Genomic DNA, 24365 nt, shown 5'->3' on the forward strand with positions numbered 1-24365 from the left:
TTGTACCTTCCCGTCCTCTCTCCTGACAGGAGTCAGCGGTTCGAATGAGTACATCAGAGGTAGTTAACTGAAGACCCATTCTACATACTCTGGTCTTTCGACCCAACTCGAGTATCTTGCCGGTGAAAGCGGAAATCATCACTTATTTAGGTGATCTCAGCATTTTGTTATTTGCACTCATCAAGGTTGCCACAACCTACTCATCCAATCATCGCAACGTAAGAAAACGTACTTGTCAAAAAGTACGGATGTACTTGTCAAAAGCACGACTACGATAAAAGAGATATGGTTTCACCAAAGAAACCCCTACAGATATTATCTGCATAAGAAGTAACACAACACAATTTGACAAGATAAGTCTTGAATTCATTTTAACAATATTTTGCATATTTCATGATACAAGGTCGTCTCGGATCTCTCGTTCGATCAACAAAGTACTTAACATGTCGTGCATGTCTAAAAGTACGCAACACTGAAAAAGGGAGGTGCGTAGGCTTCTCAAAAGGAATACCCAACACCCAACTTCATAACGATCCAAAGAATATAGGAGTGCTCATTTGGCACGATTCATCCTTAAAAGCCACAATGCCACATTAAGTCATTCACACAAGGCACAACACTATCAATCTTGCATCCAAAAATTTATCTTAGTATCGACATGCGACACTAGATTGATAAATGAAGAATGGGTCCTTCAACAGAACCCCACTCATTCATAGGCTCATACCCCTGATCGGGGTTATTCGAATTGGGTCGCAACTCGAATCGGGGTTATAAAACATTTCTCCCAAGTGTGGACTTAGGAGGGCCCAAATGTGACTTCGCAATCCTGCGAGACTTAAAACTTAACTTTGCAAAAGCTGTGCAATTTGAAGAGCACTGGGTTGACAGAAGGAAACTCGCTTTTAAAGAACTGTAATGCACAAACACAACTTCTAGTGTTTTGAAAACAAGTGATATCAGGATAGGCACAAGACTACGTTTATGTAAGTACATATTTACCATAAATATGAGCATATGCAGGTTATAACCTGACAACAAGCAACTCTCGACTTGCAATGCCGCACATCGAGCGAAAAGCACATAAGTAACATACGAGGTACCAAAACCATACCTTGACCACTTAGATAGGCAAACACATAAGGTCATAAGTAATACACGAGACACGAAGTCGTACCTCACTCAAAGAAAACGTGCAGGCAAAAATGGATGCAAGCAAACAAGGGCATATGTATTTCAAGAATACGAAACCACACCTCAACTCATAAGCAACTATGCAAAATAATGATCGAAGAATGAAATTGTATATCGACCCATAGGAACGTACATGCAAGTATATATGCAAGCAATTAAAGGTATAAGTATTGCAAAAAATACAAATCCACCTTCAACCACATAAGTAAATACGCAAATTAATACTCAAAGAGTAAAATCATACCTCGACTTATAAATATGCAGACAAGAAAATATGCAATGCAGAAGCAATATAAATCTAAGCATATCTAGCATGGGCATCTTAATTATTTCAACTTAAATAGGTTCATTTATTGCCCTTTGTGCGACTTTACCCTACCTCGGAATGTTGTGTAGCTGCGTACGCCTACGCGTGAGGATAATACGAGGGTCGGGCCGCGGAGCACGAACGGGGACTATTGCGTAAGCTGCAAAGGTACGTTATCAGTATGCATTTGAATGAATAGGGAAAACGACAACAAAGGACTGGGGTCTCGGCTTCTCTGCAAAACAAGGCAGGGATCAACGGTCCCTGCTGACCTGAAACGGAATGGGGTAGGGTCCAATGACCCATGCCGCCAAAGGAAACAAGTGCACGGGCCATCGGCCCCTGCCAGATGACTAAAAGAGGGGCAGGGGCCATCGGCCCCTGCTGGGTCTCCGAAAAGGGAGGCAGGAGCCGAAGGCTCCTGCTGGCTTTAAAGGAAGGGCAGGGGCCATCGGCCCCTACCAGAAAGAGAAATGGCAGGGGCTGATGGCCCCTGCCGAAAAAATGAGCAGAGGGAGGGGAGCACAGGGGCCAAAGGCCCCCCCGCAGCTTCCAAAAGAGGAGACAGGGGCCAATGGCCCCTGTCGTTCATGGAGAAAAAAGGCAGGGGCCGCCATCGGCCCCTGCTGGGTTTTAAAAGAAGAGGGGAAGGGAGACAGGGGGACGACCGACCTCCTGTCGGTCGCCCGATCTCTCACAGGGAAGAGAAGGAGTAGACAGGGGCCCCATAGGCCCCCTGTCGGCCTCTGATGGATACGCAGGGCACGGCAAGGGTCGTGCGCCGCCTGCCGGCCTCCCTGCGAACCCCTAAGAAGGGAGAAAAAGAGGGAGGTGAAGAGGGAGGGCACGGCAGGGGCCACCGACCTCCTATCGTGCCTTCCAGCGAGATGACAGAGAGAGAGAGGTGAAGGGAGGAGACGACGTACCTAGGGAGAGGATCGTCGGCGGTGGTTGCAGCAGCGGCGGCGATCGGACCAGCAGGAGGAGGCGTCGGCAGGCAGACGAGGGAAGAGGGCGCGAGGGGGAGGAGGCGTCGGTCGGGGTTGCCGGCGAGGCTGTCGCCTGTAGGGAACGAGAAGGGGGCGAGGCATCGATCCTCCCCTCCCGCAACGCTCTTAAAGAGCTCGGGGAGGGGCGACAAATGGGGAAACCCTGATGGGTTTCCCTTATCGTATCGAAGGCGCGGTGGGGTGCGGCGCACAGAAGAAAGACATCCTGTGTCGGGTTATGAAACCCTAATGATGATGGGCCCGGGTCGGGTCCGGACCCGACCCGGGTCCGATTTTTTTTTTTTTTAACGTGGGTTTTACAATCTCACGATCCAACAATCAGTGTGAACAGACTTTATGTTTCGATATTACTGGCCTGCGGGTATGCGCAGGCAAAACGTAGAAACAACTGAGACTAGTTTGGGCGTCTGTTATTCTATGTATTTTGAATAACCCAAATAGCTAGTTGAGTCCACTCCTAAAGGGACGACTTTAGCCGAGAGAGGATTCTCCAAAGGCTGATAAGCAGTGCCACGGATGCATCCAACTTCTGTAGAAGTGTTGAGCTAACTACTGTAGCCCCTTTCCTCTAACTCCAATGATTGGGAAGGCCGGATCATTACCCGTAGGCTATGTCACATGGGTGCGGGTGCGGGTGCGGGTGCGGGTGCGGGTGCGGGTGCGGGTGCGACACGGGTGCGGCACAATTTTAAAATTTTTGGACACGGGGACTCGGCAAAAAAAAATATATATATATATATATATATATATATATATATATATATATATATAATTTTATTTTATTTTTAAAATGCCACAGCTGACAGCATAGTCTGTGTGTCTGTGCACAGGCACAGGCACAGCACTGTGCACAGGCACAGGCACAGACTGTGCACTGTGCACTGTGCACAGGCACAGACTGTGCACTGTGCACAGGCACAGCACTGTGCACTGTGCACACTGCACAGCACTGTGCACAGGCACAGGCATAGACTGTGCACTGTGCACAGGCACAGACTGTGCACAGGCTGTGACTGTGCACACTGCACAGACTGTGCACAGTCACAGTCAGGCAGCACAGTCACAGTCTGCACTGTGCCTTTTTTTATATATATTTTTAAGCAAAAAAAAAAATAAAAAAATGGTTTTTTAGGGACATTTTTGGACTCGGTCAAAGTTGACCGAGTCCAAAATGTGGACGGACTCGGCCTGGACTCGTTGACCGAGTCCGACTCGGCGTTGACCGAGTCCGGGCCGAGTCCGAAGCCGCACCCGAGTCCGCACCCGTGTCGGGGCGTGTCGACTCGGGTGCGGCACCTCCTTAGCCGAGTCCGTGTGACATAGCCCGTAGGGTAGTTGTTAACAACCTGTCCATTGGAGTTTTGTACCGCTCTATCCTCTCCCTTGACAAACAACAAGAAGCGAATGGGTGCGTTAGGGGTTGTTTAACTAACGACTCATTCTATGTTGTGGTCTTTAAACCACTCGAGCATCTTGCCTGTGAAGGCGAATGTGAGGTCATTTTATGTGATTACAGCATTGTGCATTTAGCACTGTTCGAGGTCGCGCGACCGTCTCATCCGATCATCGCAGTACTAGACGTGTAGTGCACGACTACAAGTACTCTAGGATGAAGGGGGTATAGCTCCTCAATAGAAGCCTCAACAAAAGTGTTTCACACAGATGTAATGTTTATCAACTTTACTTTTGACATTTTTTATCTTTTGAAACAGCCAGTACCTTGTGCCAACATTATGCATGCGATTTTCCAGAATCTCATCCGCTATCGGGGTATCTACATGCCTCGCATGACTCGATACCGGCCTCGATAGACGGGATACAGGTTTCTCAACAGAACCCCTGCTAAGAAGTTCGCTCGAACCCCAACTCGTTTACAGGACTGCGTACTCAAAAAGTCAGGATCCTTGCGAGGTATCCCTCTCCTTAGACGAGGATGTAACGCTAGCTCCCAACTCAACTCTCATCGCAAGAGAGAGAGTGGTGAATGCCCCTTGCATCCTCCACGAGGATGCCTTTAAGGCATACGCAAAGAGCGAAAACTTGCGCGTCATCTGCAATAGCAAAGCAGTAACAACACATATGCAAAAGCAAGAGCCTAGGAGCAAAGTGCAATGGCAAAGTAAAGACGGTAAGCAGAAATGCAACACAAAACCTCGGCGCAACGCGCAACAGCAAGTAAAGACTGATAGAATGTGAGTGTTACAAATATATATAGATAGATAGATAGAAATTCAACATGTATGTCCAATAAAAGGGAATTGAGAACATGTATAGATCCATATATACATGTTCCATGACATGAACAATAATAAGATCACTAAATCTGATTTTATTGCATCCATTTGTATTTTTGCTATGCATGTACAAGAAAACAAAAAATCGACATGCCCATTCTTGGGTGAACACTCATCAAATCTGTAAAACCCCATTTTAAAAAAAAAAAAAATCTGTTTGGACCCGGGCCCCTTTTTATTTTAGGGTTTTAAGTAACACGACACAGGATCCCGAGCGCCGCACCCCCCCTCTTCTCCCCCCTTCGTTTTCGGGTTGATTGGGGAAACCCACCGAGGTTTCCCCTTTCATCGCCCCCCCCCGAGCTCTTTATGAGCATTGCTGGAGGGCGAGGGGAGGCACGCCTCCCCTCTCGAGCTTCCTCCCCCTCACGCCGGTCTCCTCCCTGCTGCGCCCGCCGCCGACGCCGGCCACCACTCCCAGGTACGACGTTCTTCCATTTTCTCCTCCCTCTTTTCTTCCTCACCCCCTCCCTCTCACCTCGCCGGGAGGCCGGCAGGCGGCTCACAGCCACTGCCGCGGCCTCCCACCGCCTCCCTATGTCACCGGGGCCCCGACAGGTGGCCAACGCGGCCCCTGTCGTCCCCTTCTCCCTCTGCGATTCGTCGGAGTGCCGGCAGGGGACCGGTGGCCCCTGCGGCACCCCTTTTTGCTGCCACCTTGTGGCCTTCGGCAGGGGTTGGCCCCTTGCCGACCTGTGTTGTCGGCAGGGGATCAGCCCCTGCCACTTCGTGCTGTCGGCAGAGGTTGGCCCCCTGCCGACCTGTGCTTTCAGCAGGGGCTGGCCCCCCCTGCCGTCCAGTGCCGTCGGCAGGGGTTGGCCCCTTGCCGACCTGTGTTGTCGGCAGGGGCTCAGCCCCTGCCACTTCGTGCTGTCGGCAGGGGTTGGCCCCTGCCGACCTGTGCTTTCGGCAGGGGCTGGGCCCCCCTGCCATCTAGTGCTGTCGGCAAGGGTTGGCCCCTTGCCGACCTGTGTTGTCGGCAGGGGCTCAGCCCCTGTCACTTCGTGCTGTCGACAGGGGTTGGCCCCTGCCGACCTGTGCTTTCGGCAGGGGCTGGGCCCTCCTGCCGTCTAGTTTTCAGGAAAGAGGCTAAATTCTTATGGGACGAGAAGTGCGAGGCGAGTTTTCAGTTATTGAAGGAGCGACTTACCAGTGCTCCTATTTTGACCTTACCTTCTGGTAAGGGCGGATTCGTGATTTATACTGATGCCTCTCGGTCAGGCTTAGGGGCTGTGCTTATGCAGAATGGGAAAGTGATCGCTTACGCTTCTCGACAACTTAAAATTCACGAGAAGAACTACCCAACTCACGATTTAGAGTTAGCTGCAGTGGTGTTCGCACTGAAGATATGGAGACATTATTTGTATGGGGAGCAATTTGAGGCATTCACCGATCATAAGAGCCTTAAGTACCTATTTTCGCAGAAAGAATTGAACATGAGACAACGACGTTGGCTTGAATTCCTCAAGGATTACGACTTCACCCTCTCCTACCATCCAGGAAAGGCGAACGTAGTGGCGGACGCCCTCAGCCGCAAAGCACCGAAAGTTTCGATTAATGCTTTATTTGATGGATGGAGGTTGGTCGAAGACCTAGCCTCATGGGAACCTTTCGCAATCACTCAAGGTTTAATCGGTTTATCCAACCTTGTTGCTCAACCTGAGCTACTTGCGAGGATCATCAATGGACAGAAAACGGATGCACGCTACGAGAAGTTGAAGGCTCAGGCGATACTGGCAGATACACCTTTTCGTCTGAAGGAGGATGGAAGTATATGGTTGAGGGAGCGCCTTTGGGTTCCTGATGACCCGGTTCTTCGAGATGAAATTCTTGCAGAAGCCCACAAGTCTAGGTACACAATTCACCCGGGTAGCACGAAGATGTTCAAGGACCTACAACGCAGTTATTGGTGGAACGGTATGAAGCGAGACGTGGCTGAGTATGTCTCGAAGTGTTTAACGTGTCAGCAAATCAAGATCGAGCACCAGAGACCCGGTGGGGTCATGCAGCAGATAGAAATCCCTCTATGGAAGTGGGAAGATGTTACCATGGACTTCATAGTCGGTCTTCCGAGAACGCGGAGGAAGCATGACGCAATTTGGGTGATCGTCGATAGACTCACCAAGTCGGCTCACTTCCTACCTATCCGTCACAATCAATCGTTGGATAGTCTCGCTGATCTCTATGTTAGAGAGATTGTGAGATTGCACGGTGTTCCAGTCTCGATTATCTCCGATCGTGATCCTAGATTCACTTCAAGGTTTTGGGGACAACTTCAGTTGGCGTTGGGCACAAAGTTAAAGTTTAGTACTGCGTTTCACCCTCAGACGGACGGGCAGTCGGAGCGTACGATTCAAACCTTGCAAGACATGCTTCGAGCCTGTATGATGGACTGGAAGGGAGAGTGGGATTCCCATATCAGTTTGGCGGAGTTCACGTATAACAACAGCTATCATGCGAGCATCGGGATGGCCCCACACGAAGCTTTATATGGGAGGCCATGTCGATCACCTGTTTACTGGGACGAAGTTGGCGAACGAAGTTTGGAGGCACCTATAGTCTTGCAACACTATACTCAGCAAGTGCAGATGATTCGGGAATGACTCCGTACCGCTCAGAGTCGGCAGAAGAGCTATGCAGATAGACGCCGACGAGAGCTTACCTTCGATGTTGGTGAGATGGTTTTTGTTAAAGTAGCTCCGACGAAGAGCGTATTTCGGTTCGGCAAGAAGGGAAAGCTGAGTCCTAGATACGTCGGACCGTTCGAAATCCTGGAGCAGATTGGAGAAGCAGCTTACCGCGTGGCGTTACCTCCGCAGTATGCTCAGATCCATAATGTTTTTCACGTATCCATGTTGAAGAAGTATGTTCACGATCCATCGCACATCATTCATTATGATGATGTGGACATTAGAGGGGACTTGACATTCAAAGAAAGACCAGTGGAGATCATCGACCGTCGTGACCAAGTGCTAAGATCAAAAACCATTTCCTTTGTAAAGGTTCGGTGGCAACATCATGGAATTGACGAATGTATTTGGGAACCTTAGAACGATATTAGGGAAAAATATCCTCACCTGTATTTTGATTCTTCAAGGTAATAAATATTTCGCGGACGAAATTCTTTTAAGAGGGGTAGGATGTAAAACCCCATTTAAAAAAAAAATCTGTTTGGATCTGACCCGGGTCGGGTCCGGACCCGACCCGGGCCCCTTTTTATTTTAGGGTTTTAAGTAACCCGACGCAGGATCCCGAGCGCCGCACCCCCCCTCTTCTCCCCCCTTCGTTTTCGGGTTGATTGGGGAAACCCACCGAGGTTTCCCCTTTCATCGCCCCCCCGAGCTCTTTATGAGCATTGCTGGAGGGCGAGGGGAGGCACGCCTCCCCTCTCGAGCTTCCTCCCCCTCACGCTGGTCTCCTCCCTGCTGCGCCCGCCGCCGACGCCGGCCACCACTCCCAGGTACGCCGTTCTTCCATTTTCTCCTCCCTCTTTTCTTCCTCACCCCCTCCCTGTCACCTCGCCGGGAGGCCGGCAGGCGGCTCACAGCCATTGCCGCGGCCTCCCACCGCCTCCCTATGTCACCGGGGCCCCGACAGGTGTCCAACGCGGCCCTTGTCGTCCCCTTCTACCTCTGCGATTCGCCGGAGTGCCGGCAGGGGACCGGTGGCCCCTGCGGCACCCCTTTTTGCTGCCACCTTGTGGCCTTCGGCAGGGGCTGGCCCCCCCTACCGTCCAGTGCTGACGGCAGGGGTTGGCCCCTTGCCGACCTGCGCTGTCGGCAGGGGCTCAGCCCCTGCCACTTCGTGCTGTCGGCAGAGGTTGGCCCCCTGCCGACCTGTGCTTTCAGCAGGGGCTGCCACCCCCCTGCCGTCCAGTGCTGTCGGCAAGGGTTGGCCCCTTGCCGACCTGTGTTGTCGGCAGGGGCTCAGCCCCTGCCACTTCGTGCTGTCGGCAGGGGTTGGCCCCTGCCGACCTGTGCTTTCGGCAGGGGCTGGCCAGGGGACCGGTGGCCCCTGCGGCACCCCTTTTTGCTGCCACCTTGTGGCCTTCGGCAGGGGCTGCCCCCCCTACCGTCCAGTGCTGTCGGCAGGGGTTGGCCCCTTGCCGACCTGCGCCGTCGGCAGGGGCTCAGCCCCTGCCACTTCGTGCTGTCGGCAGGGGTTGGCCCCCTGCCGACCTATGCTTTCAGCAGGGGCTGGCCCCCCCTGCCGTCCAGTGCTGTCGGCAAGGGTTGGCCCCATGCCGACCTGTGTTGTCGGCAGGGGCTCAGCCCCTGCCACTTCGTGCTGTCGGCAGGGGTTGGCCCCTGCCGACCTGTGCTTTCGGCAGGGGTTGGGCCCCTTTGCCATCTAGTGCTGTCGGCAGGGGTTGGCCCCTTGCCGACCTGTGTTGTCGGCAGGGGCTGGGCCCCCCTGCCGTCTAGTGCTGTTGGCAGGGGTTGGCCCCTTGCCGACCTGTGTTGTCGGCAGGGGCTCAGCCCCTGCCACTTCTTGCTGTCGGCAGGGGTTGGCCCCTGCCGTCTTGTGTTTTCGGCAGGGGTTGGCCCCTGCCATCCATGTGCTTCCGGCAGGGGCTGGCCCCCTGCCATCCATTGCTGTCGGCAGGGGCTCAGCCCCTGCCACTGTGTGCTGTTGGCAGGGGCTCAGCCCCTGCCACTTCTTGCTGTCGGCAGGGGCTCAGCTACTGCCACTTGGTGGCTGTCGGCAGGGGTTTTTCCCCTGCCGCCACGCTATTTGTTTTTGACAGAGGGCTCAGCCCTGTCTCCCCGCGGCTGTCTGCAGGCAAGGGCTCGCCCCTTGTCGTTTTTCGGTTTTCGGCCAGCAGGGGCACACCCCTGCTGCCTTTCTTTTTCTCCTATAGGCAGGCTTGTTTTTCTACTTCTCCGCATAATAATTAAAATAGCACTGTTGCAGACCTCGCATCGGACCCCCGCTCTGACTCCGCGGCCCGAGCCTCGTATCATCTACACGCGTAGACGCACGCAGCTGCACGACATCCCGAGGTAGGGGAAAGTCGCACGAAGGGTTTGTGTGAATGAAATAAATTATAAGGATTCTGTGATAGAATAGTTCATTTGACATGCATTCTTACTCGTAGAATTTCTTAACTGGTGATTGTCTGTATGGTGTTTCCGCTCCCGTATTTGTTTTGAAATTGCATGCTTATTGTGAGCTCTACGAGTAAACTCCTTGCTAGAAAGATTTTATTGCTGTATTTTTGCCTTGCTCACTGTTATAAGTTACTATAGATGCATTATTGGTTATTGCCTGATGAATCGTGTATGAGACTTCTTGTTTCTTAGTATTCGAGCATGCCAAGTATAATACAGATTTTTATAAAACTTTGTGATGGGTTATCTATCGAAAAACCCACAAATTACTATCATTAGACCTGAAGACAGGTATGATACAAATAGTACGGGAGGTCATTGAGTACCTCGAAGTGATCAAGCAACTGTTTATTGATATCAATGAGATAATACCGGCCTCCACAGGCCCATTTGCTCATAGGGCAATACATGCATGAACCAAAAGTATCATAGAACATTATGTTGCCCTCTCATCGTAGTTGTACCTCTAGGAAGGTACGATCGTACTTTTGGACAAGTACGTCCCATGTGGGTTACGATGGTGGGATGATGAGGTTATAGCAACCTCGATGAGTGCAATTAGCACAATGCTGAGATCACATAAAGGGTGACCATTCGCCTTCACAGGCAAGATGCTCGAGTGGGTCTAATGGACCAGAGCATGTAGGATGGGGCGGCGGTTAAGAAACCCCCGTCGTACACATCCGATCTTCACGGTTCATCAAGGGAGAGGATGGATGGTACAAAGACTCCGATGGACAGGTTGTTAACAACCACCCCACGGGCAAAAGACTCGGTTTCCCCAGTCATCGGAGTTAGGGGAAATGGGATTACCATAAATTATCCTAGGTGGTAACTCCCAGGTACTTCTGCAGAAGTTGGATGCATCCATGGGCCACGAATGCCTTTGGGGATTTACTCTCTTGGTCACTGACCGTCCCCTTAGGAGCGGACTCAGTCAGCCATCCGGGTTAATGAAAACACCTGACATAATAAACCCCCTGTATCGGTCTCGGGTGTTTCTACGTTTCGCGTCTGTGCGTACCCACAGGCCAACTAATATCAGAACTTAAAGAATATCTTCATGAATAGTTGTAGATGACTGAGACTTACACTGCTTCAACTAACCACTCTTTGCACTTATTACATTCGTTAGAATAGACTACAACTGCTTATCTCATGAATGTCCTGTTTTATTTTCATTCTACCTATCTGTTCGTGCACCTACTGGTTTGTTATGAAACTGACCCATTTCATGGGCAGGTGAGGAGTAGGACTTCACTGGCGACCGATGGCGTGGTGCAACGTGGATCAAGATTCATCTTCTTTCTGTTGGCGGCTTGGCTCTGGGACTTTTTGGAGTTTTCTTAGATTTATTGAACTTTGGAATAAAATGCTCATTTTGTAATAAACTGCAGATTTTAATCTATTGTCTTATTTCTTAAATTCCTTTAAGTTGTTGTACATGTGAATGATGGTTTTTCAGCTAACGTACCCAGAATTGTTGACTTGTGTTCCTTTCTAAATGTCTTCCGCTGTCATTTTTAAAAGTTAAAACTTTAAATCTTTGAAAGGTTTTTCGATAAAGTTTTCGAAATCACAAGTCGAAATTTTGGGGCGTTATAAAATCTGAACATGAAATAAACTATACATGATCAATACATGAATTCAAGAGATCGACAAGCATAAACCAAGTTTTTTTGTACAATAAAAATTATTAAAAAAGAGTAAATTTGCATATATATATATATATATATATATATTCGAAATCGTGTATTTCTATATATATACATAAAATCAGATCTCTCTTTTTTTCACTAAAATATTACATGAACCTAATCTAGGCTATTTCTCCATGTTTGAATCAATAGAAAAACCCGTACCTTCGATTGGAGACGGAAAAAGAGCGGAAAAACTTCATCGGATGATCAGAACGGAAAGGGATCCTCCTTTCCTTCTTCTCCTCCTTTTTCTTCTTCTTTCCTTTCCTTTCCTTTTCCTCTCTTCTATCTCTCTCTCTAGAAAACAAAATCTAGAGAGAGGCGGCAAGTTAGACCCTTTATAATTTTTTTTTGGTCTTCTAGAGAGAGGGTAACGTCCCTTCTAGAGTCCTTCTATAGAGGATAGAGTTCTATAAAATGTAGAACTCAATCTCTTTCTAACTACTACTATTTATCTTCTTATTATCTCTTATTTCATTTTATTTCTTTTTTTACTAATTTGAGATCTATCTAGGTAGAGTTCTACCAAATGTGTTATTTTTCCGTTATCCAGATAATTAAAATTCATAATTTATTAATTATTAATATTTAATTAATTATTTTTAAAATAATAAATTTCCATAATGCTCAAAAGGGCACCCCCCCCCCCCCTCTGGGAGTCTTTTTAACATGGAATTTCACTCAATTTAACTTTTTAATTGAATTTAGAACTTTTAAATTGGTTGGACTTGGATTTCATATATGGATCTGGATTTGGATCCGTATCCAAGATCCAAATCCATATGGATCTCAACCTGGACCAGATCCTAGTTAATATGGGTCTTGAACTGGGTCTAGACCCATATCAACTTGGATTAAGCGGATTGGATTCAATCCAATCCAGAACTAGTCACATCGAGGCGGGTCATTTTTGAAAAAATGCGATTTTTGGGTCAACCGTAGCCCGAATTCAGAAAAACAAAATATCAATGTTTTCAGAATTTTGAGACGCATCTAATGATATATTATCTGATTTTCGCCTCAGAATTTCACCTAAATTTAACCTGAATTTTGCTCGATTTTAAAGGTCAAAAATAAAAAGTTTAAACAAATCTTATTTGCCTCGTTTAGGTCTTGTCAATGGGTCATCAGCCATGCCCAGACTAAGCTGACATCGCCTAAAATCGAAGATTTTATCAACTTTACAAAATACTTAGCCAAATTTTCAGAAATCTTAGAATCTACAATGAAGGAAAAACATACGATAAATGTGACTGTTAGGAGCAGCTCCAAAGCTAGTTAGAGATGTCCCATTCAAAAGTATCAAATTAAAAAAGCAAAAAAACAGCAAAAATAATAAGTATACAGTCAGCCTCTAATGGGCTGACTTCTATTACAAACTGAAATGACCGAAATACCCCGGATTGGGGTATTTCGGTTTACATAATATGGACATACATATATATTAATATATACATATAGATATATGTATATATCTATATATACATATAAATATATATTAGAAGCTTGTCTTAACAGTGTCTTGTTTGAATAGTTACTACTTTTTCTAAAAAATTTAAAAGAATTGTTTCAAAATATTTTTCTTGTTACTTTTTTAAAAACAAAATAAATAATAATAATAAATGTCTAGTTTATTTTCTATACTTATTTTGTTGGTGTGTGTGATCATGGTAATGTTTTTCCTCTATAAAACAAGTTTATTCTCAATATATTGTCTAGTTTATTTTTTATATATTGTATTTTCATCTGTTTTTGGTATGCTTGACCATCCTCTCTCCATATGTATATATATCTAATATTATAACTATTTATGAAATATATATATATATATATATATATGTGTGTGTGTGTGTGTGTGTGTGTGTGTGTGTGTGTGTGTGTGTGTTATTTTTGGTGTTATAATCGTTTTGTTGTAGTTGTTGCTTCATGTTGCAGGAACTTAGAGAACTCATGGATTGAGCTTAGGCGACATGAATTAAATTTCTTAATGATGATTGAAGTTCAAGATCTCATCTTGATGTTTATGCAAGGGTTTGAAGACCCATCCATATCTTATTGTTGCAAACTTTCGGTGATCCACCACAAGTTTGAGGGGGGTGTTAAGATATATGTAGCCTTTTCTTGTGTAATAATTTTTGTCATGTATATACCAAAGTACACCTAAGTGTACTTTAGGTATTTCCTTCTTTTTATGTAGTCTTATACTCAAGGTATATTTAGGTATACCTTTTCCATGTATTTTAGGATAAGTATACTTGTAGGCTAGTTCTGGGTTTCTTTTAATTTTATTCTTTTTATTTTTTTGTATTTTGGTAGCTAGTCCAACTAGCTGTTGGGGTCTACTAGCCATTAGGATGGTCTGACAGCTAACGACTAGTACTTTGCTTGGCTATTTATATAAGGCTTATGCCTCATTGTGAGTTTGAGATAGGATATTGTGTAATTGTTTTGCAGTGAGGTTTATATGTAAATTTTGTTTATTTTATTATTAATAAAAATTACTATGTTATTTGTTGGTGTTTTTATAAATGTATAAATGTTATTTCTTATCTATGGTCAAATGAGTTATGTCTATGCATTTGTTCCTCTTTATTTGTCTTTCCTTTGTGTCTCAGGTTCCATGCCGCTTCGTGACAAGTTGACATGAACAAAGAAGGAATTCCCTGTTGATAAACTGATAGGCTTTAAAGGAGACATGCCACAGTCTCTTTAAATGCTGGCAGCATTATAGAAAGAGATTTGTCATCTTAACATTATGTGAGAAGCCTGTGAGTTGCCGAAATGCGAAGGCCATGATTCATGAACTGCTTACAGAAACCTTAAGCCTTAGAGAGAAGAAACCAACGAAGAACTCCATTAGATATAACTGAGTGAATGACTTAAAAGGAAAAGATCAGTACTTTCTATGAGTTCCCAACAAGCAAATGCAAAAAAAAAAAACAAGGGAAAATTTTCTGTGTAAAGTAAAATGAAAAGCAAAAACTAAAGCTTGCTAAACAGAACGTGACTGAATCTGAACATAACAAAATTGTAGTACAAAAACACAAATATTAGAATCCAATCAAAGTACTTTATAGGCTACCAAGATAGAGAAGTGCTACTAAATGAAGAAAAAAGTCAAGCCAAATTGCAGAGTAAGCCTAGAACCTTGAAACTAAATGACATTAAGATTCTGGAAAACTTAGAAGCATAGAACCATTTTCATACCATTGGACCCAGAAATAAGGCAGCATCAGCAATCCTTGAAGTAATTATCACATGGGGTTTGTATTTCTCTAGGCATTGCACAATTGGAGCGGCTCCCAGATATGTACTTGAACCCTTTAAGCATCCAGAAAATAAAAAATAGTTAAATACAATTTAGAATAAAGGAAAATTATAAAGTAAAACTAAAATATCACTATCCAAGGTGTCTGTGTAATATCGTGTACTTTTCCTTCGTTATAGATTCTGAGATTTTTTAAAAAATTGACTAAGTACTTTGAAAGTCGATAGCAATCCTCGATTTTAGGTGGAGAGTCTAGGCGTGGCCCAAGACCCATTGACAAGACCTAAACGAGCCAATTAAGATTTGAAAAAACTTTTTATTTTTTAGCTTTAAAATCGAGCAAAATTCGGGTTAAATTCAAGCAAAATTTGAAGGCGAAATTCAAGTAAATTCAGGTAATATATCATTAGATGCATCTCGAAATTCTAAAAACATTGATATTTTGTTTTTCTGAATCGGGCTACGTTGACCCGAAAATCGCATTTTTTAAAAAGTGACCCGCCTCGATGTGACCAGTTTAGGATTGGATCGAATCTGATCCGTATGATCCAAGTTGATATGGATGGATCTGGACCCCGTTCAAGACACATTAATTAGGATCTGGTCCAGTTTGAGATCCATATGGATTTGGATCTTGAATCCAGATCTAAATCCAAAATCCAAGTCCAACAAATTTAAAGATTTCTCTGGTTGGTTTCTCTGTATCTCTCCCTCTTTATCCTCCTTTATATTCCTTTATCTTTCTCAAACCCTAATCCCAATGATTTGTTTATAAACCCAAAAGTTTCCTTTTGCACCTTTTTTCTTTAAATCCGTTTCCTTTATTAAATCTGAAACCTTTTCTCCTCTCAATATCAGTATTAATAGACAAAGTAATACATAACAACAAGCATCAAAAACACATGCATGCAGATAGCATGTGCAGGAACATAGAATGGGGCTCTTACTTCTGCCACAGGATCGGAATTCAAGCATGACAATGATGATCCTGGCACATAGAGACAGAAATAAGTGATTCTGTTGTAAAAGAGGAGAAAAAAGAGAAAAAGGGGCATATACCGATATCTGAATTCAAAGAAAATAATATTTTGATGTGGTAAGACGTGAAATAAAGAAAAATAAAGTTAAATTTTAGGTCAAAATGTGGGGCTGCATTTAATGCTCCAGTATCAAAGAAAAAGGTCATTGTTGTCTTAAACAAATCATTAGCTATCCATCATGCAAAGACTTGGGAATGTGAAGTACCAATTTGAAAAAAATTAATGTATAAATCTTGTGGCATTTGTTTTTGTTTCCTTCAAACATATGCCTAATTAGTGAAACATCCAAGTAATCCCAATCATGAAAAAAAGCAATTTATCAAGATTAAAAGACTACTAAATTGGAATACCAATCTTTACAAGGGCTGAATGCACAGGCTAGTATTAAATACGAAAGGATTTTGATGGCAGCATAAAAATGTATTCTTATGTCATAAATTTCTGGACAACATTATTTAAATTTGGCATTTGTTCCGAACATTCAAAAATCAAATGTATATTGGGATATAAAGGTGCTCTTAGACCTCATGCAAAATTCCTTATTTTGTGATAGATCCAACTACATCAGCAGAAAATGATCTTGTGCCAAAAAATTGAAAGAGGGAAGGGAAAAACACAAAACGTAGGTACAGAAATCAAGTAGTGGACACCATCACTAAAGGTTTGCAGAAGGCAACACATGGAATCAAAACAAGCTGTAATTATTCAAGCATGATGAACTTCAAAGTGATTTTTAAGAGTCATAACCAAGGGATATTTTCTGGAGTTTGTACACCCAGAAATAGTTTTCTACAAGTGGAATAATATATATTGTATCATATTTTCTAGAAGGCAGTTGCAAGTGTGGATACCTCACTGCTTCATATGTGCTTAAACTCTAAATGTATTAACCAGACTACCAAAGTGCATCATCCTGTCATGCTAAAGATATTAATGGAGTAAAGACATGTCCTCAAATTCTAACCTAGCTTTGATGACCATTCTTTCATTGTCCTTGAACCTGATTTCATCTATAAACCCAGTTGTGATGATAGCTAGCATCTTCCCTTTCGATAATGCCGCAAGCTGACAAAGTCAATTTAGATACCAAATTCTGAATATGACTGAGCATGGCACTTGCATAATCACATGGATGTTTGCATATTGAGCATGAAATGAAATGAAAGTTGTATTTTTGTAATCATGTGATCTTATGCATGTGAAATTTGTTATTGATGTACATTCTTGTTTAGTATGTATGAAGGTGCATTTAGAAGCGTGTTAAATGAATGTATAAGTAGCATGCTTATCATGGTTTTTGCATTAGATGCATTTGTAATGAAATAAGCGGAAGAAACCAAGAATGCTAAAGCATTCACTATGTCCCACACGGACAAATGCAACAAGCACAAGAGAGAAAATCCACTAAGGGATATACAAAGGGCCTTATAAAAAGGCTACACACATGAAAAATAATATCACTATTATTGAAGAGGAGCTCTCAAGAGCAATACAACATACATGGGGGGTTCCCCCTATTTATAAGAAGAGGAGACCAAAGGGGCTCCCAATAGAGTCGTTGGGAGCCCCCAACGGTCACATATGTGACCGTTGGGGGCCCCAACGACTCCATTGTGGGGCCCCTTTTCGGTATCCAAAAAATACAAAAATAAAAATAAAAAGAAAAATAAAAAATAGTGAAATACGAGAAACAAAATAAGTACCCCTATGGGGTACTTTGTGAAATGACCATAATACCCCTATCGGGTATTATGGTATTATTACATATGTTTTAACACCCCCCCTCAAACTTTACGGGGGAATGACCGAAAGTTTGCCAAGGAGGAACAAGAAGCGAGGAGCAGGCAGGGCTTTGGTGAAGAAATCAGCAAGTTGATATTCTGAAGTGACATATGGCAATGTTACTGTCCCACGAAGATATTCATCACGTACATAATGACAATCCATTTCAATATGTTTCGTCCTCTCATGGAAAGTGTGGTTGCTGGTAATGTAGATAGCACTTTTGTTGTCGCAACAAAGCTTCGAAGCCCCGGTAATTTCGACTCCCATATCTTGAAGAAGACTTCGAAGCCACACCAGCTCCATTGTAGTGGTTGCCATAGCCCTGTATTCTGCTTCAGTAGAAGACAATGAGACTTTCTGTTGTTTCTTGCACCTCCAAGCAATTAGCGAATCTCCTAGGAATACACAAAAGCCAGTAGTTGAGATTCGATCATTTGGGTTTCCTCCCCAGTCAGCATCAGTATAAGCTAGTAAATCTAAGGAAGAGATTGAGGATAGGAATAGCCCTTTAGTCAAAGTATTTTTAATATATCGAATGATCCGGAGCACAGCACTCATATGCACAGATGTAGGAGCATGCTGAAATTGGCTTGCAGAGTGCACAGCATGAGCAATATCGGGCCTGGTGATAGTCAGATAGGTGAGGGAGCCTATGAGTTGCCTGTAGGGCGTAGGATCGTCCAGCAGAACTCCATCCTCCAGTCGTAGTTTAGCATTGATAACCTCGGGAGTCTCCACCTTTTTATCATCTGAAATCCCAGATTTGGAGCATATGTCTGCAGCAAGCTTCATCTGTGACAGTATATACCCTCGAGGAGAGTATGCAACTTCTATGCCAAGAAAGTACCTGAGAAAACCCAGATCAGACATATCAAAATTATGTTTTAACATATTTTTAACTTTAAGAATACCGCTTTCATCATTGCCAGTGATGATCATATCATCAACATAAAGCAGAAGGATGATGATACTATTACCTGCATTTTTAACAAAAAGAGCAGTGTCAGTATAACATGAGCGAAATCCCAATTGTAACATGATAGCACTAAATCTATCATACCAAGCCTTAGGGGCTTGTTTAAGACCATATAAGGCTTTTAATAACCGAAGGGTTTGACCTTGGTTAACACTGATTCCCGGCGGAGGATCCATATATACTTCTTCATTCAACTGACCATTAAGAAAGGCATTTTTAACATCTAATTGGAATATAGGCCATTTCTTAGATGATGCTACCGCAATTAAAGTTCTAACGCTTGTCATGCGAGCCACGGGAGCAAAAGTCTCCTCATAATCGATGCCATATTCTTGTGAGTATCCCTTAGCAACTAATCTAGCTTTATAGCGCTCTAGGGAACCATCACTTTTTGTTTTGACTTTGTAGACCCATCGACATCCTATAGCTTTCTTATTTGGAGGAAGGTGAACTATTTCCCAAGTTTTAGCTTTATTTAAAGCATCTAGTTCAACTTTCATTGCTTCAACCCAATGAGGTATACTTTTTGCTTGATTATAATGGGAGGGTTCATAGTAAGAATGCAAGGCTATTAGACAAGCTCTATATTTAGGTGAAAGAGTTTCATATGAGACAAACCTATTAGGTGGAATTGATTCTCTAGAAGAACGCCTAAGGGAGGTTTCTTCTAGGGGTTCATTAAGCCGCAAGAATTTTTCTAAAGCACTAATAGGTTGGGCTTCCTCACGCCGAGTGTATACTTGGAGATTGTCACCATTAGTTGGTGATACATCATCATCATGAGAATCATGAGTATTTTCTAAAATTTCCGGATGACTCAAAGAGTCATCATTTGAATCTTCTAAAAGATCATTGATAAACATATAATCAATTTCATTTGATTTTTCCAATATGTCAAATCCATTTTCATCTTCTAGAAAGGTTACATCTTTGGAGACAAATAACTTATTGTTTTTATGATCAAAGCATCTATAGCCTTTTTGATTTTCACCATATCCTAAAAATACACATTCTATTGCTTTAGGTGACAATTTATCTCTTTTATGTAAAAGAACAAAGCATTTACACCCAAAAATCCGAAGACGATTGTAGTCGGGTGTCATATTAAAAAGTTTTTCATAAGGGGAGATATTATTCAATTTTGAAGATGGCATCCTATTGATTAAATAGGTGGAGGTTAACACGGCTTCGGCCCAAAAATTTTTAGGAATATTTTTAGAAATGAGTAAGGATCTAGTGGTTTCCAAAATATGCCTATGTTTTCTTTCCGCTAGACCGTTTTGTTGAGGAGTTCTTGGGCAAGATTTTTGATGACAAATGCCATGTTGTTTTAGATATGCTTGAAAATCATTTGATAAGTATTCTCCACCCGAATCGGATCTAAGAATGGATATTTGACTTTGAAATTGATTTTGAATTTTTGCATGGAATTCTTTAAAGAAGTTAAAAACTTCCGATTTAAAGTTAAGAAAATAAATCCATACATATCTAGTATAATCATTAATAAAAGTAACATAATATGAATAACCACCTTTAGATAGAACCGGAGATGGCCCCCAAACATCGGAATGCACCAATTCAAAAGGTCTTGTTGTCACAAAGGATCTAATAGGAAAAGGAGTAGACTTCATTTTGCCAAAAATGCAATCTTTGCAATTGATATCTTTTTCTTTACAAAACTTGTGTCCAAAAGGAAAAAGATACATTTTAGAGTAACTTGGATGTCCAAGCCTTTTATGCCAAGTTTCAATATTTTTGTCTTGGACATAAGTACAAAATGAGGTATTTGGAAGCATTAAATTATCCATAAAATAAAGGTCTCCCTTCCTATGGCCTTGCCCAATCCGCTTCCCGGACCGGAGATCCTGCACAAAGCACCCTTGGGATGAGAAAGATATTTCACATCCATGGTCGGCTATTTGAGAAACGGAAAAGAGGTTAAGATTTAGTTTTGGAACTATTCTAACTTTTGGAACAAGGAAATTTTGAACATTTTTAGAATCAAGAGTTCCAACACCATTTATTTTGAGAAAAGTTCCATCGGCCGTAGAGACACAAGACATTTTTGAATTGGTGTGCACATTGGTTAATGCATTTTCATGAGGGGTCATGTGAAAAGAAGCTCCGGAATCTAAAATCCAAGAGTACGTACCGGGAGGTGATGATGAGGCAATGGCGGCACCGGAGGTGGAAGAAGTGACCTTTAAGATTTGTTGAAGAGCCAAGGAGATTTGTCCAAGAGTGTCTTTGAGATCCCCGTTCTTGCCGTCATCTTCTTTGGTGGTGGATTCTTCAACGGAAGCCACCTTTGGCTTGAATGCCCCATTTAGCTTTGGGCAAACGGGTTTAATATGTCCCGGCTCATAACAATGGTGACATATAATCATTTTTCTTCCACCACTCCCTTGCTTACCAAAATGAGGTGGTTTGTATGTTTTAACATGATTGCCGGGTTTAGATACGGCAAGAACTTCCTCTATGCTTTTACCCATGCTATGCCTAGTCTCTTCTTGAGTAATCTCGGCAATAGCTTCTTCTAAGGGAGGAAACGTGGATCTATGGAGAAGTGAGGATCTCACTTGTTCAAATTCGGGACGAAGCCCAAATAAAAATTGAAACAATCTATCTTGTTCCATTTGTTTTTGTCTTAGAACCACATCCTCCATAGATACCCATTTAGGCTCTAAAAGAGCCAATTCATCCCACAAAGGATTTAGAGCACTATAGTAATCTTGTATGCTCATGTCGCCTTGTTTTGTGGTTCTTACTTTTTCTTGCAAGAAATAAGCTCTTGCAAGATCCTTTTGGGTAAACATACCCTTCATAAAAAACCAAGCTTCATTTGCCCGGCGGAATTTTGCAATATTTGCACATACCTTAAGTTCGACATTATTCATAAACCATGCAAGGATTTTTGCATGGTTGCTCTCCCAATCTTCCATTTGATGATTATAATCTTCAATGGCCTTGAGACGAGCATCGCCTTCAAGTGCTTTCTCTTGATCTCCTTCCATCTTTGTGAGCTTAAGTTGGGGTTCCGGAACGGTTCCCATTACATAACCCCAAAGCTTCTTGCCTTTGAGATTATTCTCCATTGCGGATGCCCACATCATGTAATTTTTTCCATTGAGTTTGAATGATAGATCGATCTTGACTTCCATTGCTACACAAGGAAGATGTGAGAAAGAAAGGAAGTAGAGAGAGACAAGATTTTACCTTTAGAAGATCTTATGGCTCTGATACCATGTAATGAAATAAGCGGAAGAAACCAAGAATGCTAAAGCATTCACTATGTCCCACACGGACAAATGCAACAAGCACAAGAGAGAAAATCCACTAAGGGATATACAAAGGGCCTTATAAAAAGGCTACACACATGAAAAATAATATCACTATTATTGAAGAGGAGCTCTCAAGAGCAATACAACATACATGGGGGGTTCCCCCTATTTATAAGAAGAGGAGACCAAAGGGGCTCCCAATAGAGTCGTTGGGAGCCCCCAACGGTCACATATGTGACCGTTGGGGGCCCCAACGACTCCATTGTGGGGCCCCTTTTCGGTATCCAAAAAATACAAAAATAAAAATAAAAAGAAAAATAAAAAATAGTGAAATACGAGAAACAAAATAAGTACCCCTATGGGGTACTTTGTGAAATGACCATAATACCCCTATCGGGTATTATGGTATTATTACATATGTTTTAACAGCATTCGGTGGTCAAAAGTGGATCACCACAGGCGGTGTGGGCCTTGAGCAGGTGTTGCTCCATGTTTAGCTTTTTCTTATGCATCACAAAAATCCACATAATGTTTATTGAACTAATTGCATTGTTTCATGTTATAAAATACTGTAGTTCCGTGATGAGTTTTGCATGTTGATTTACGAAACGAATGTTGTTTGGTTTTGCATGTCGTTTTGCAAAACAAAGATTTGAAATAAATCATTCTTTTGAATGAAAAGATAAAAAGAGAAAACAGTGTAATTAATGTTTTTTTAGAATATCTCTTCTTTAGTGTGGGAATCCTAGATTGTGGTTTTGGGGAACCGTGACGATACTAAAACTCCATGTGTGTTTTGTGCCCCTGAACCCAACTAGGTGATTCACCTCCCGGCAACAGTTTTAGAGAGTTTCCACCACTTTGCCTGGGGTGGTGTGTAGACACAACTGTTGTTATTGGTATACCAAGAAAATGGCATTAGTGGATGTTGATTTCTTTAATGTCTTGGCATTGGATTTTCTAATGTTTTGATAGATGGTGTTGATTCCTGATATCGGTCGAGGGCTAAGTGTGGAACCCAGTAATAAAATGTAAATTATGTGTCAAGCTACAACTGAAAACCTAACTTGACCTTGAGAATTGTTGTACCCGTTTTGAGTATCCGCGGGTTATGGTAATAAAAAGAAAAACAAAATTTGTGTGCATTTAATAGGAACGTGCATATAAAAAAAACTCTGATAAAAGATAATAAATTACTCATGTATATGCATTGATATCATGCATATTCCTGCTATGCATTAGATCATGCATATTTACATGTTTCCTTATTTGTGTTATATTAATGGTTGCATGATAATTATTTTCTAATGCATGATAAATGTTCTTTATTGCTTAATAGTTGTTCTCTATTGCTTAATAATTGTTCTCTATTGCATGAGTGAATATTTGAATAATGAATTTGTTATAATTGTGTCCCTGTAAAATGTTGCATGAATCTTATTTATATATTTTTTGCTTATTTGATTCATTAGAGGGACTCGTATGCAGAATCTATGATTCTGACACCCTTATTTTTATGTTTTTCACAGCCTCTAAGACTCAGTGAGGGGACTTGCTACTACGATGAGCTACGAGGGCTACATGAATGCTTGACAGTTTTACTTAGGGACAAAGGGGCTCAACTTTTTGGTTTATTTACATTCCTTTACATATTGTTCTTAGACTCTATGATTTAATTAATAAAGTTGGTTTATTTTCATTGATGGTAATGTAAGATCCCTTGTGGTTGTAGATATGTTATGATTGTAAAGGCCCTCGATCTCTGGGAATGTCTCCACAATTGTTTTAAAAAAACACTTTTAAACAGGTACGAGTTGGGGTCGTTACAACGCCTAAAGTCCATTGACTTGTTATTTCAAATATCATTTTTCACTGAACTACCATTTTAAACTCTGAAAAAGGATTGAGTGCAAAGCTTTAAATTTTTCCTAAAAAGTTTACAAGTTCGGGATTTTGGGGCGTTACAGAAGCTCTACTAGTAAAAGAAATGTTTGTACTGCCGATGGAACCTCTCTTGATATTAATGGAATTGAAAATTTTGAAAAATATCCTAATTTAAGCATTCCTCAAATAAGATTTGCTCTAAAACTAAATTTAAAATTATTTTTTGTTTCTCAAATCACTAATCATGGATGTAGAGTCTTCTTTATTTCTAACCAATGTTTAACACAGAATCTTCAGTTCGGGAGGCAGATTGGGGAAGGGCATAGAGAATGAGACTTATACTATATGGATCAGTTGAAAATTTCTATCAAGACTTTTTGTCTTAATGTTCATAAATTGGATAAAGTTTTGTAGCATCAAAGACTAAGACACTCTAGTATGTATAAATTATCCAATGTTCCTCCTCTGAGGATTTTTTGTAATGATATCTCTAGTACCGATTGTATTATTGCAAA

General features: G+C 42.6%; 1 protein-coding gene across 2 annotated transcripts in view; it reads right to left on the reverse strand.

The window, feature by feature from the left end:
- The window catches only part of LOC149813271 (propionyl-CoA carboxylase), a 216146-nt gene that overhangs the window by 130892 nt on the left and 60889 nt on the right, over positions 1-24365 (reverse strand). For both annotated transcript variants that reach the window (XM_089990900.1, XM_089990899.1), the window contains exons 7-8: positions 15832-15872; positions 14824-14937 (exon numbers count right to left, since the gene is read on the reverse strand). In XM_089990900.1, the coding sequence (XP_089847026.1) occupies positions 14824-14937; positions 15832-15872 (155 nt within the window). The remainder of the gene's footprint in view (positions 1-14823; positions 14938-15831; positions 15873-24365) is intronic.

Source organism: Nuphar pumila, chromosome 16 (assembly GCF_984573655.1).
Source record: "Nuphar pumila chromosome 16, dmNupPumi1.hap1.1, whole genome shotgun sequence".
NCBI classification, from domain to species: Eukaryota; Viridiplantae; Streptophyta; class Magnoliopsida; order Nymphaeales; family Nymphaeaceae; genus Nuphar; species Nuphar pumila.